The sequence below is a fragment of the Hyla sarda genome, chromosome 4 (assembly GCF_029499605.1).
Source record: "Hyla sarda isolate aHylSar1 chromosome 4, aHylSar1.hap1, whole genome shotgun sequence".
Lineage (NCBI taxonomy): Eukaryota > Metazoa > Chordata > Amphibia > Anura > Hylidae > Hyla > Hyla sarda.
In genome coordinates, this window is record NC_079192.1 from 149,382,836 (window position 1) to 149,397,664 (window position 14,829).

Here is a 14,829-nt window from a genome sequence, read left to right on the forward strand (position 1 = left end):
AAGAAAAAAAAATGAATATTCGTCATTACCAATACATAGCACTATATTCTAAATATTTGCGAAGTGCCGATATTTGTGATAAAAATCGTCATTCCGAATATTCGTGCTCAACACTAGTAAATACTCCTGTTATACTGCTTCGCCTACTTGTTAAGAATGTTACTCTTCTTGTTTTATAGCACGAAGTACCTGCTCTTTGTGGCTCTGGCATTTCTCGTCCGCCCGACTGCACTCATTCTTTGGGTTCCATTACTCTTGTATCATTTTTCCAAAGAAAAAAAGAAAATCGACTTAGTAATTTATCAGTGTTTACCTGTTGGGTGAGTATTAGCATCCCAGTGAAGCCTACATCATTGGGGCACTAAGCTATAACACCATCTAAATTACAATTTCAGCAAATAAACATCATTTATTGTATAATCAAATGTAACACAACATCCGGTGTATCAATTCGATACCACTGCTTGCAGTCTTTCAAAAAGAACCTTGATGGGAATCTTTCCTGGTCATGTGATGGACACTGTGGTGCAGGGTTGGTACACATACTGTAAAGATGGGGTTACTGTATGTGGCCAGAATGTGGCAGCCGATACTGACAAGAGTTTGCCAGCAAAATCATACGGTCATTGGCTGCTGATTTTTGGCTGCACACGGTCAGCTACTCGTGTGGCCTCACCCTATCAAGCTAAATACCTGTCCATTAGTGCTGGGCGGAATACCGGTTCATACCGAAATTTTTGTGCTGCGCGATATAAATTTTTCCCCATACCACAATACCGGTTGGGCCCCTCCCTCCTCGGGAATGAATGAATTATGAACCAAGCACTGCACTGTCCCCACATCAGGGAACTAATCATGTGACCCGCGAGCGCTGCTTCTCCCCCCCCCCCCCCAATTAATTATCAGCCCAGCGCTGCGCTGTCCCCATCGGGGTAAATACTCACATGTCACCCGCAAGCGCTGCCCTCCTCGTCGTCCTGTTTATTGCGGGCCACCAGCGCTGGAACTCTCTACTGTACGCTGTATCCCTATGCCGGGGCTGCAAAAGATAAACAAAATGAACTTTAACGCACCTTCCTACGTTCCCCCTTGGTCCGGACCTGCTTCCTGGGGACGGGAACGTCGGAGAGCCGTCAGCCTATCACCGGCCGCAGCGATGTTCCGTCTCGGCCGGTGATAGGTTGAGCGCACTGTCATGTATGAAGCCGGCTTCTTACATGACAGTGCGCTCAACTTATCACCGGCCAAGGCGGAGCATCGCTGCGGCCGGTGATAGGCTGGCGGCTTTCCCACATTCCCATCCCCAGGAATAGCGTGAGGCCGACGTAGGAAGGTGAGTTAAAGTTTATTTTGTTTATCTTTTGCAGCCCGGGCATAGGGATACAGCGTACAGTATAGAGTGTCAGCGCCAGTGGCCCGCAACAAGCAGGAGGACAAGGAGGGCAGCGCTTGTGGGTGACATGTGAGTATTTACCCCAATGGGGACAGCGCAGCGCAGGGCTGATAATTAATTTGGGGGGGGGGGGGGAGCTGAACAGTGCTCACAGGTCACATGATTTTGGGGGGGGGGGGGGGGATATCTTTATATACCGTGGAACTGCCATAAGTTACAAAAATACCGTGATACACATATTTGGTCATACCGCCCAGCTCTACTGTCCATTACATGATCAGGACAAAGTAGTATCCCATAGTCCTGTGCAAAAGGGTTTATTCTGAATGGACAGACAGCCATGTAACATGTAACCTTCTATATATTTTCTAGACTGCTTACACTTGGAGGCTCCATAATAATTGACCGAGTATACTTTGGGAAGGTAAGGACAAGCAGTCTTGTAAAGTTATTAATGAGTAGATAATATGTCAGTATCTATATTTTAATATAATATACACAATGTGGGCGATGTACAAACAATAAAACATACCATTTGGATTCAGACCCACATAGCGCATTGTTCTCCATGGGAATCTGCACCATAGGTAATATGTGGCAGATGTTTCTAACGTGACTTTGTAAATCCATGACATGGGTACGCCTCAGATCTCTTCTACAGATCCATAACCCTAGGGCAGTGTTTCTCAACCACTGCACCTCCAGCTGTTGCAAAACTACAACTCACAGCATGCCCGGACAGCCTTTGGCTGTCCGGGCATGCTGGGAGAAGTAGTTTTGCAACAGCTGGAGACACCCTGGTTGGGAAACAGTGTTCTAGGGTTAAGGAGAAAAATGGGGTAATTTGTGCAGAGCTAGAGGCAGAGATGTGGAATTCCTATCACCCAACACCCGTGACATGCAGTTCCCGGGCGCCGGGCAGGTAAATCTTTCAGGCCCTTAGTCCTGCTTCGGGCAAGCAGGGCCGGACCTGAAAGCCCCGACAAGCGCGGCAGTGCTCAGAGGAGTGTTTGGTACCAATACAAAAAAACAGATTATGGCGTAAAAAATGAGCCCTCATACAGCCTCATATGAAAAAAAAAAAAAGATACAGTCGTCAAAAAATGGCAATTAAAAAAAATTCGAAAAAGTTCTGAATTTTTTTTAAAAAAGGTACTCCCGTGGAAAACTTTTTTTTTAAAATCGACTGGTGCCAGAAAGTTAAAGGGGTATTCCAGGCAAAAACTTTTTTTTTATATATCAACTGATATGTAAATTACTTCTATTAAAAAATCTTAATCCTTCCAATAGTTATTAGCTTCTGTAGCTGTTTTCTGTCTAACTGCTTTCTGATGACTCACATCCCGGGAGCTGTGCAGTTCTTATGGGGATATTCTCCCATCATGCACAGCTCCCGGGACGTGACATCATCATTGAGCAGTTAGACAGAAAACTTCAGAAGCTAATAACTATTGGAAGGATTAAGATTTTTTAATAGAAGTAATTTACAAATCTGTTTAACTTTCCGGAGTCAGTTGATGTATAAAAAAAAGTTTTTGCCTGGAATACCCCTTTAACCCCTTAAGGACCCAGCCATTTTACACCTCAGGACCTGGCCATTTTTTGCAATTCTGACCACTGTCACTTTAAACATTAATAACTCTGGAATGCTTTTAGTTATCATTCTGATTCCGAGATTGTTTTTTCGTGACATATTCTACTTTAACATAGTGGTAAAATTTTATGGTAACTTGCTTCCTTTCTTGGTGAAAAATCCCCAAATTTTATGAAAAATTTTAAAATTTAGCATTTTTCTAACTTTGAAGCTCTCTGCTTGTAAGGAAAATGGATATTCCAAATAATTTTTTTTTAATTCACATATACAATATATCTACTTTATGTTTGCATCATAAAATTTACGTGTTTTTACTTTTGGAAGACACCAGAGGGCTTCAAAGTTCAGCAGCATTTTTCCAATTTTTCACAAAATTTCCAAACTCACAATTTTTCATGGACCAGTTCAGGTTTGAAGTGGATTTGAAGGGTCTTCATATCAGAAATACCCCACAAATGACCCCATTATAAAAACTGCACCCCCCAAAGTATTCAAAATGACATTCAGTCCGCGTTTTAACCCTTTAGGTGTTTTACAGGAATAACAGCAAAGTGAAGGAGAAAATTCACAATCTCCATTTTTTACACTCGCATGTTCTTGTACACCCAATTTTTGAATTTTTACAAGGGGAAAAAGGAGAAAATGTATACTTTTATTTGTAGCCCAATTTCTCTCGAGTAAGCACATACCTCATATGTCTATGTAAAGTGTTCGGCGGGTGCAGTAGAGGGCTCAGAAGCGAAGGAGCGACAAGGGGATTTTGGAGAGTAAGTTTTTTTGAAATGGTTTTTGGGGGGCATGTTGCATTTAGGAAGCCCCTATGGTGCCAGAACAGCAAAAATCCCCCACATGGCATACCATTTTGGAAACTAGACCCCTTGAGGTACGTAACAAGGAATAAAGTGAGCCTTAATACCCCACAGGAGTTTCACGACTTTTGCATATGTAAAAAAATAAAAATAAAATTTCACTAAAATGTGTGTTTCCCCCCAAATTTCACATTTTTGCAAGGGTTAATAGCAGAAAATACCCCCCAAACATTGTAACCCCATCTCTTCTGAGTATGAAGGTACCCCATAAGTTGACCTGAGGTGTACTATGGGTGAACTACAATGCTCAGAAGAGAAGGAGTCATATTTGGCTTTTTGAGAGCAAATTTTGCTCGGGGGCATGTCGCATTTAGGAAGCCCCTATGGTGCCAGGACAGCAAAAAAAAAAAACACATGGCATACCATTTTGGAAACTAGACCCCTTGTGGAACGTAACAAGAAATAAAGTGAGCCTTAATACCCCACAGGGGTTTCACGACTTTTGCATATGTAAAAAAAACAAAATCACTAAAAGGTGTGTTTTCCCCCCCAAAATTTCACATTTTTGCAAGGGTTAATAGCAGAAAACACCCCCCAAAATTTGTAACCACATCTCTTCTGAGTATGGAGGTACCCCATAAGTTGACCTGAAGTGCACTACGGGCGAACTACAATGCTCAGAAGAGAAGGAGTCATATTTGGCTTTTTGAGAGCAAATTTTGCTCGGGGGGCATGTCGCATTTAGGAAGCCCATATGGTGCCAGGACAGCAAAATAACCCCCACATGGCATACCATTTTGGAAACTAGACCCCTTGAGGAACGTAAGAAGGCGTAAAGTGAGCATTTACCCCCCACTGGTGTCTGTCATATCTATGGAACAGTGGGCTGTACAACATTTTTAATTTGCACAGCCCACTCTTCCAAAGATCTGTCAGACACCAGTGGGGTGTAAATTCTCACTGCACCCCTCATTACATTCCGTGAGGGGTGTAGTTTCCAAAATGGGGTCACATGTGGGTTTTTTTTTTGCGTTTGTCAAATTTTGGGGGGCTTTTTTCCCCTTTACCTCTTGTCAAAATGAAAAGTATAGGGCAACACCAGCATGTTAGTGTAAAAAGTTAATTTTTTTTACACTAACATGCTGGTGTAGACCCCAACTTCACCTTTTCATAAGGGGTGAAAGGAGAAAAAGCCCCTCAAAATTTGTTAGGCAATTTCTCCCGAGTACGGAGATACCCCATATGTGGCCCTAAACTGTTGCCTTGAAATATGACAGGGCTCCAAAGTGAGAGCGCCATGTGCATTTGAGGCCTGAATTAGGGATTTGCATAGGGGTGGACATAGGGGTATTCTACGACAGTGATTTAAAAACAGGGTGCCTCCAGCTGTTGCAAAACTCCCAGCATGCCTGGACAGTCAACGGCTGTCCGGTAATACTGGGAGTTGTTGTTTTGCAACAGCTGGAGGCTCCATTTTGGAAAGAGTGGCGTACCAGGCGTTTTTCATTTTTATTGGGGAGGGAGGGGGGCTGTGTAGGGGTATGTGTATATGTAGTGTTTTTTACTTTTTATTTTATTTTGTGTAAGTGTAGTGTAGTGTTTTTAGGGTACAGTGACAGGGGCGGAGGATTACAGCGAGTTTGAGCTGCCGCGCAAAATTTGCTGCATCGCAAACTTGCAGTCCGATACTCACTGTAAGCCCCCTGCCCATGTGAATGTACCCTGTACATTCACAGGGGGGGGGACCTCCAGCTGTTGCAAAACTACTACTCCCAGCATGCCTGAGAATGTTTGGGAGTTGTGGTTTTGCAACAGCTGGAGGCACACGGGTTGGGAAACACTGAGTTCCCAACCAGTGTGCCTCCAGCTGTTGCAAAACCACAACTCCCAAACATTCTCAGGCATGCTGGGAGTAGTAGTTCGGCAACATCTTTAGAGCCAGATGTTGCCGAACTACAACTCCCAGCATGCTTGGAGTTGTAGTTTTGCAACATCTAGAGGACTACAGTTTGCATACCACTAATACAGTGGTTCCCAATCTGTGCCCTTCCAGATGTTGCAAAACTACAACCCCCAGTATGCCAAAACTGTCCAGGCATGCTGGGAGTTGTAGTTCTGCAACATCTGAAGGGCCAGATGTTACAGCACTACAACTCCCAGCATGCCTGGACAGTAAGGGCATGCTGAGGATGTGTAGTTTTGCAACATCTGGAAGGGCACAGTGGTCCAAAAACTGTGGACCTCCAGATGTTGCAAAACTGCAACTCCCAGCATGCCCAGACGCCAAGGGCTGTCTGGGCATGCTGGGAGTTGTAGTTTACAGGGTCCTATTACAGCAATGCATGTCGCTTTACGGCGACGTGCATTGCTGTAAAGGGCCCGACCGCGGCTGAAGATATACTCACCTGTCGCCGCCGCCGCCATCTTCATCGTCTGGATCCGGGTCTTCAGGGACGAGGTAAGTACCGGGGCCGGTCCCCAGCACTCCCCCGTCCCCCGCCGCGTCCTCCGGTCTTCCTCTCGTCCTCTCCGGACTTTCAGGGGCCGGGCAGGACGGGAGGAAGTAACCGCCCCCCCTCCTGCGATTGGTCGGTTAACTAACCGACAGATCGCAGGGTATAGGAGGAGGTGGCAGGCTTGCTTTAGCATGGTCCTGGCTGTCTGTGACAGCCGGGATCATGCGAAATTACCGGGCGGTCGGGTCCCAGAGACCCGATCAGCCCGGTATCGCCGCAGATCGCAAGGGCGTTTGCCCTGGATGCCTGCTGAAGGATTTCAGCAGGCATCCAGTTCCGATCTCTGCCCGGCGCGCGGCAGAGACCGGAAAACGCCAGGACGTACGGGGACGTCCTGGGTCCTTAAGAGGTTAAACAGATTTGTAAATTACTTCTATAAAAAAAAAAATCGAAAATGGACAGCAGAGGCCAGCAGAGAGCACTGTGGTCGTGACATCAGAGAAATCCAAAAAGAAAAGCATTTCCTCTGTAGTATATAGCTCGTAAAATGTATTGGAAGGATTAAGATTTTTTAATAGAAGTTATTTACAAATCTGTTTAACTTTCTGGCACCAGTTGATTTAAAAAAAAAAAAAAAGTTTTCCACGGGAGTACCCCTTTAAGTTAGTAAAACATGACGTAAACTATATAAATCTGGTATTGCTGTAATCAGGCGGCCTAAAGTATCAAAATAACATGTTATCTCAACCACAAGGTAAATGGCGTAGAAAAGAAAACCACTAAATTTGCTAAACTATCTTTTACTATTTCAATTTCACTTCACCAATATTTTTTTAGTTTTTTGTTTTGGAGAATATGTTATGGAAAAATGAAAAGGTATCATTATAGTAGGTATTTATGGCTATTATAGGGCGAGGAGGAAAAATCAGAGCGTAAAAGTGAAAATTGGCCGGGACAAGTGGATCGTCATGAGGGACAAGTAGATTTTGCTCCGTTTTAGTCCTGTGGACAAGTAGTTTTTTTATTAAATTTCCACTGTAGAGGGTTTGTTTATTAAATGTCTTTTACGGAGATTAAAAAAATTGCTAGAAAATTCAACACCGTGAAAACAGAAACATCTAAAAGCAGGTAAGAAATGTCCTGCAAATCCAAAAAACATTGTGCATCGGGCATGAAAAGCTTTATTTTATATTTGTATTTATTTTTATCTTTTTACATCTGCTTCCCCAGTCTTTACAATGCGTTACTCCTGACAGTATTATAAATGTCACATTAAAGGACAAGTATTGTGAAAAAAAAAAAAGCCACGCCCCCTCTATATAGCTTTATGGGAGAGCCGAAGATTGCTGAACGGCTATATGGAGGGGGCGGGGTTTGTGACGCACCCCTGTGAAGGAGAGGTGGGGCCCCAAACAGGAGATGATGGAGGTCCCCAGCACTTGGACACCCCCGCCCCGTGATCTTAAACATATCCCCTATCCTTTAGATAGGGGATACATTTTTTTCCATAATACTTGTCCTTTTAATAAAATGATAATTCAATTAGCCACGCCCCCTTAACAATGACTACTACTAATAATAAACATTTGGACTAGTTGTGCTTGGACTCCTTTTTGGCTGCAGCCTAGACCATGTAACAAGTCTTTGCAGCATTTTACATCCTTTTTTCTGTTATAAATGCTTTATGAATCTCCTCTTTGTGTGAGAAATAATTTTCTTTCATCCTCGAAACGTTTTACATTAACAAGTCTAACAGAAAACGTACATTTTAGGATTCATGATGCGTCTGTAACATTTTGGCTGCCACGTCTATGACAGCAGGGAGCATTATTTCATGGTGAACTGTTGTCATTATGTGCGTGTGACCTTGTGTTTTCTACCACATGGACGCTGCAGGGAATTCACGTGATTGCTGGGTGATCCTGAAGGGCTGGAATCTTTTCTTTCTTACAGTGGACAATTGTTCAGTGGAATTTTCTGAAGTTTAATGTGCTCCAGAACATTGGCTCTTTCTACGGGTCTCATCCTTGGCACTGGTACATCACTCAGGGATTTCCGGTCATCATAGGCACACATTTGCCATTCTTTATACACGGCTGTATAGTGGCACCAAGAAGATATCGTGTTCTACTAGTAGCTATAGTATGGACTGTCTTAATATATAGGTAAGTAGTACATCGAAAATTTAATGACACAACTGATACAGAATGGTACAAAAAAAACTACAGTGCATTAGCAGTTCTCTAAACTCTATAAATCCGAATTTTTTCAGATCAATTCAGTTAAAGGGTCCTACACCTTCATAACATGGCGACCAATAGGTGTACTCGGGATGGGGTTTAAAGGAGTTATCCAGGAAAAAAAAACTTTTTATATAAATATATATATATATATATATATATATATATATATATATTTATATATATCAATTGGCTACAGAAAGTTAAACAGATTTGTAAATTACTTCTATAAAAAAATCTTAATCCTTCCAGTACTTGTCAGCTGCTGAAGTTGAGTTGTTCTTTTCTGTCTAACTGCTCTCTGATGACACCTGTCTCGGGAGCTGTCCAAAGTAGGGGCGAATCCCCATAGCAAACCACTTCTGCTCCGGACAGTTCCTGAGACAGACAGAGGTGTCAGCAGAGAGCACTGCTGTCAGACAGAAAAGAACAACTCCACTTCAGCAGCTCATAACTATTGGAAGGATTAAGATTTTTTAATAGAAGTCATTTACAAATCTGTTTAACTTTCTGGAGCCAGTCGATCTAAAAAAATAAAAAAATAAAATAAATATATATATATATATATATATTTTTTTTTCCCCTGGAATACCACTAAGTTTCTTTCTCCTGCTCCCAATACTACCTCTCCAAACTGATGTCAGATGGCATGGCAGCAGCTGCAGGGTTGTTAAAGAGAACCTCATCAAAGTCTTATCCAGAAAGTGCTGACTTCTTTAACCTTTAATAGGCTTATATTATAAGCCTTTGATTTTATACACTATTTGCTATGCTTTAGCTATTTTATGATTGCAATAAATGTTATCTATTTTTTAACATACATATCCAGCTTTCATACATATGTCTATTGGGACATATGCCAATTTCTTTACTGTTTACTCGTTTTCATATTTTAGTAGTGTGTAGTTTTACAACAGCTGGAGGCACCCTGGTTGGGAAACACTGACCAAGGATATAGGATAATTCACTAGCTGGCTCGGTCAATTCATTGAGGGTTAACTGAGCAAGTCCTTCCTCTAGCCATCTTTTGTTTCTTCTACACCAGTGTTTCCCAACTAGGGTGCCTCCAGCTGTTGCAAAACTACAACTCCCAGCCTGCCCGGACAGCCAACGGCTGTCCGGGCATGCTGGGAGTTGTAGTTTTGCAACAGCTGGAGGCACCCTGGTTGGGAAACAATGTTCTACACATAGGATAGTACAATACATTAAAAATATTCCCTTACACTGATGTTCCCCTACAGGCATTACGATCAGTGCTGGATGAATTTACATGGGTCATATACAGTATTAGGAAACCAAGCCCTATCCTGATTACTGCATAGGGTACAACCCTTGAGAAGCAGTAACAAGGATAGGCTGTAATACAGTCTGCAGTGAAGCATTTTACTACTTGTCCGTTTTGTGTTTTTAGCACGTTGAGCCATAAGGAATTTCGATTTATCTATCCGGTGCTCCCACTCTGCATGATCTTCTGTGGTAAGAGCTGCTTTCTTTTCACTCATTTACCGTTATACCCATTTAAGCCTAGATTGATCAAAACTGTGTAACACATAGGAAAAAAAGACTGGTTTGCCCATAGCAACAAGTCACAGCTCCGCTTTCATTTTACCAGAGCAATTTGGGAAATTGGGTACATACTCAACAGGGAGCCTGCATTCTAAATATGCCGAATAAAAGTGACGTGACACTTATTCCCAGTGTACCCCTTGGAAGTCAACAGGGATTTTAGATTACAACAAAAATGGAGAAACAAACACAGCTGCACATCCACCATTTGTATTTTGATCTAATTGCTTCTCTGCATAATTAAAAAAACTAACAGGTTGTTACTATACATTTTGATCAAAAAGTACAAGCCCACTCGCCACTTCAAGGCCACCTAGTCAGAGTGGGTCCCTAACCTAACACTGGCGTAGCGCCGGATGGCGACCACTGCCTCCGAGACACCATGCCCACAGAGGGAATGACCCAGTGGCCAGGCAGCCCCACTGCTACCCGACCAAGCCCTGGCTCTGGGCCGCACCACCCCACAGACAAAGCATCACAGAAACAATGGCCGCCACAGAGAACCACACCAGTGGGCTTGTACTTTTTGATCAAAATGTATACTAACAACCTGTTAGTTTTTTTAATTATGCAGAGAAGCAATTAGATCAAAATACAAATGGTGGATGTGCGGTTTTGTTTCTCTATTGGTGTTAGAGATTTAAGATTACACTACATACAATGTAGCGTTATGCTACCCATTTCTGAATATTAGCCCAATAGACGAAATGTTGTTTTTTGTCTTAGAGGTGCAAGATTATAGAAATGGGGCTATTCCGCATCCAAAAATGTGAGCCAAAAACCAGGGCTGTGGAGTCGGTAGATAAATGTTCCAACTCCGCAGTTTTATGTACTTCCGACTCCGACTCCCCGACTCCTCTGTATTACTATGCAAATGTATTTATAAACACTTACAGTTGAATCCACGAAGCTGTTCCACCAAGTTCTTCTAAGCCCTTCTAGCAGAGAGAGATCGTTGGGCAGAAGCTGCTGCCTTCTCCTTTTTGTGTGCTGATCTGCTGCTGAAGATAGGGCAGTGGGAGGATCCAGGAAGGGGCATTTATTATAAAACATGATTTCCCTAGTATAATCCCATAGTCATGTTTAAAGTTTAAGCTAACAATCAGAGTTTACAAGTTTTTATATTGAACTTGTCAATTATACTACAATACAGGATGATTGGTGTGATTGACACAATGGCTGATGGGAGTATTCTTTGATTGGTGCTACGATCAATGACATCACAATAGGTGATAAAAGGTCCGGTCGGCGTTTTTGGTCGCCATTGCCCATTTGCCTCTTGACAAAGCCACATTGGTGGTGAAACGTTGAGGGGGGCAGTGTTATGGTTTTAACTGCTATGTGCCCTAACAATCAGTAGTTCAGAGATGCTATAAACAGTTGTATCTCCTACCAATTGTTAATTATGATGGAGCTGGCTGAGCCCAAAATTAATTTAATGGCATCAGTTAGGAGCACATAGTGTTTTTAATGTGTGATTTTTCCTTCTTTATATTTCACTATTATTATTTTTGGACCCGCACATTAAAGTCCTGTACATAGTCATTTTGGTTGGGATCTCCAGGGCTTTTATTGGATTGCCCTTGGCGATCTATTAGTAACAATCTGAACAATCAAAAGATTGCTGTAACCAGTCCCATGTTGACTTAAAAAAAAAAAAAAAAAAAAAAAAAAGTACCGTATTTATCTGGATATACCACACATCGGCCTAATTTTTCCAAGGAAATTTGGATAAAAAAGGTTTTTTAGCCAAATATCCTTGTTAAATGAGGGTGCATGTAAGTGTGTGTATACCCCGATAAGCTCTAGCTCTGCAAAAGCCTCTGCAGTTCAATAATTTCAAGCAGCTGCTTTAAATCATGTAACTGCAGCGGCTCCTGCGGGGCCTGAGTCCTGCCGCCGCCCAATTCATTCCCTATCCCCAGCTTTCATATTTACCTGTCCTGGGGTGCGCTCCTGCAGGCTTCGGTGGCGCCCTGCGCTGTCGCTGTGTGCTGCACAATGACTAGTAGCGTCGCATTGAGGATGTCACTCGTCAGCGCACAGCGACAGCCCAGGATGCCACTGGAGCCTACAGGAGCGTGCACCAGGACAGGTAAATATGAAAGTTGGGGATAGGGAGGGAATCAGGCAGTGGTGGGACTCTGGCCCTGCAGAAGCTGCTGCAGTTACATGATTTAAAGCGGCCGCTTTACATCATTGAACCGCAGTGGCTTTTGCGGGGCCAGAAAGAGTTTACTGGCGTATAACACGCAGATAGACTTTAAGCTAAAAATTTTATCTTAAAAAATGTGTGTTATACGCAGATAAATACGGTAATACATTTTTAAAAATAAATAAGCACCTCCCCCATTAATTAAATCATCCTCTTTTCCCATTTCACAAAGTTAAAAAAAATATATTTGGTATTGCTGCATGTGGAAATGTATGAACTATTTGAATATGTTAATGATTATGTGCGGTGAACGGGTTAAACTTAACAAAAATGCAAAAATTGCAGATTTTTGGTCACATAGAATAAAAAAAATTAAATGAATGAAAATAAAAAGTGATAAAGTTACACAAAAGTTATGCAAAAATGGTACCAATTAAAAACTACAGATCACAGTGCAAAAAGACGAGTTAGCCCTCATACAGCCCCGTATACAGAAAAATATCCTAGTTATAGGGACCAAAATAGGACAATTATAAGCATATAGGCCGGCATTCATCATTGTAGTGTAAGTGAAGCATTTATCATTGTAGGTGTAAGTGAAGCATTTTTTTACACCTTTTTTTTGTGTGCTGGTAATGTGTAGGAGCACCACATTTATTAAATGGTCACAGAGGATTTGATAAATTTTGCACAGGTAAATATTTTCAGAAATTTCTCTCTTCACATACACCAAAAAGCTAAGCTAAACTTTTCAGTGGCTTTGTGCCTGTTCATAAAAAGTTGATAAATCCCTTCCATATCATGTCTATTGCCAAAATCTGTGGATTGCAACTCAAAATCAGCAGAAATGTGTAAACAAAAAGGCGCAAATAAACCCTGCTTGCTCCTTTTCTAGACACAAAAACCAGTCTAAAGACAATGATAAATGTCAGCCATTGATTTTTTCTTTTTATAAAAGTAGTGCAGTAATAGAAAAGCATGTAAAGATTGGTATTGTGTTAAATGTATGGACCCACAGAATAAAGAGAACATGGCTGTGTTACTGTAAAGTGCACTACGTAAAAAAACAAACCCTTCTATGGTAAAATGAAAGGTGTCATTGCAAGGTACAGTTGGTTGAGCAAAAACACAAGCACTGGAAAAATGAATTGAGTAATGTCTCTTAGAAGGCGAGGAGGAAGTATGCAAACATTTTAATTGGCTGCGTCCTAAGGGCAAAATAGGGTGTGTCCTTTAAGGGTTAAACATATCCTTAGTGGTGCAGCGTCACCTACTCCAAGTTGTTAACAACATTGCAAGCGTTCCATACAGTAAGTCTTCTATTGCTCTGATTACATTGCATGCCTTGTTATAGTCATTTTGAGACTGGCCATTTTCTTGTTTACAAGATGATACATTTTCTTTTGTGGATTTCCTGACACTTAAATAATTCTGTCTCTAGGTTTTTCATTATCCAGTTTTAAACGTTGGAAGAAACCAGCCATCGGCCTTTTAGTATTATTAAACCTGCTTCCTGCCCTCTACACCGGGCTGGTTCACCAGAGAGGTGCACTTGACATCATGTCCGACATTCAACAATTGTGTAACAAAGGGAATTCTTCCCTACTAGTTCTCATGCCTTGTCACTCTATTCCCCACTACAGGTGAGCAGCAGTTTATGAAATAGTAGCGGAGTATTCAATGATATTGAGGTTTTCTGTTCCTCCCTTTGTAGTCAGCCGATTGCTGTGTATCAGACACTTAAAGTGGTTATTCACCTTTTCAAAAAACAAAAAAATGTTTCAAAGGCCCCAAACAAATTAAAATAAAAAACTATGTAACTCCACAATGAAAGAAAGCGGAGTGCTCACCATTCCCGTAGCAGGCAGGTCATGCAGATGTGGTTATCCAGATACCGGACATCGGTCCAAGCAGGGAGGCGGCAGATGGAGACCGGGGGGAGCTCAGGCATCGGGCCACAGACCGTTACACGCCCCGAAGGGACTGCCGCCTTCCTGCTTGGACCAGTCTCTGGATCACCACATCTGCGTGACCTGCCTGCACCGGGAATGGTGAGCGCTCCGCTTTCTTTTTCTTTCATTGTGGAGTTACATATGTTGCTATCTGTTCCCTAGCGTGTAGCGCTTACCTTGTTCCCGTTATTCCCACCTGAGTCAGACATCCTTAGTTTGATTGCACAGTATCCAAAAGTATACGGTGGTGCTGGCTAATATTTCTTTCTTAGTGATAAGAGTAAAATAAACATAAAAACTGTTCCTTACCTCCTCCCTGTCCCCACACTGATCCCCCGTCCTGCCTTCCGTCAGCAGTTCAGTCTTCCAGGAGCAGATGTCACGTGACTCGTGCAGCCAATCAGCCGCTCCTAAAGACCAGACTGCAGATCAGAAGGCAGAACAGGGATCAGCATGGGAATGGAGAGGGAGGTATGTAACAGTTTATTTTAATTCGTTTGGGGCCTTTAAAAAAGGAAGAAAAATGAAAGTGGACTCTTTTAAAGGTGGCCATTTATATTTTTGTTGCCTGTCGGCTGAACATTTGGCCAACAGCTATCTGTCCCGACCTCCCCATATATATATATATATATATATATGAACATGGCCGAACATTCATGTGTTG

At 42.3% G+C, this 14,829-nt stretch overlaps 1 protein-coding gene across 1 annotated transcript in view; it reads left to right on the forward strand.

Annotated features, from left to right (window-relative positions):
* Positions 1-14,829, forward strand: part of PIGB (phosphatidylinositol glycan anchor biosynthesis class B) — a 33,930-nt gene that overhangs the window by 13,485 nt on the left and 5,616 nt on the right. The window contains exons 6-10 of the mRNA XM_056572365.1: positions 180-320; positions 1,766-1,817; positions 8,206-8,417; positions 9,904-9,968; positions 13,655-13,856. Coding sequence (XP_056428340.1) covers positions 180-320; positions 1,766-1,817; positions 8,206-8,417; positions 9,904-9,968; positions 13,655-13,856 — 672 coding nt within the window. The remainder of the gene's footprint in view (positions 1-179; positions 321-1,765; positions 1,818-8,205; positions 8,418-9,903; positions 9,969-13,654; positions 13,857-14,829) is intronic.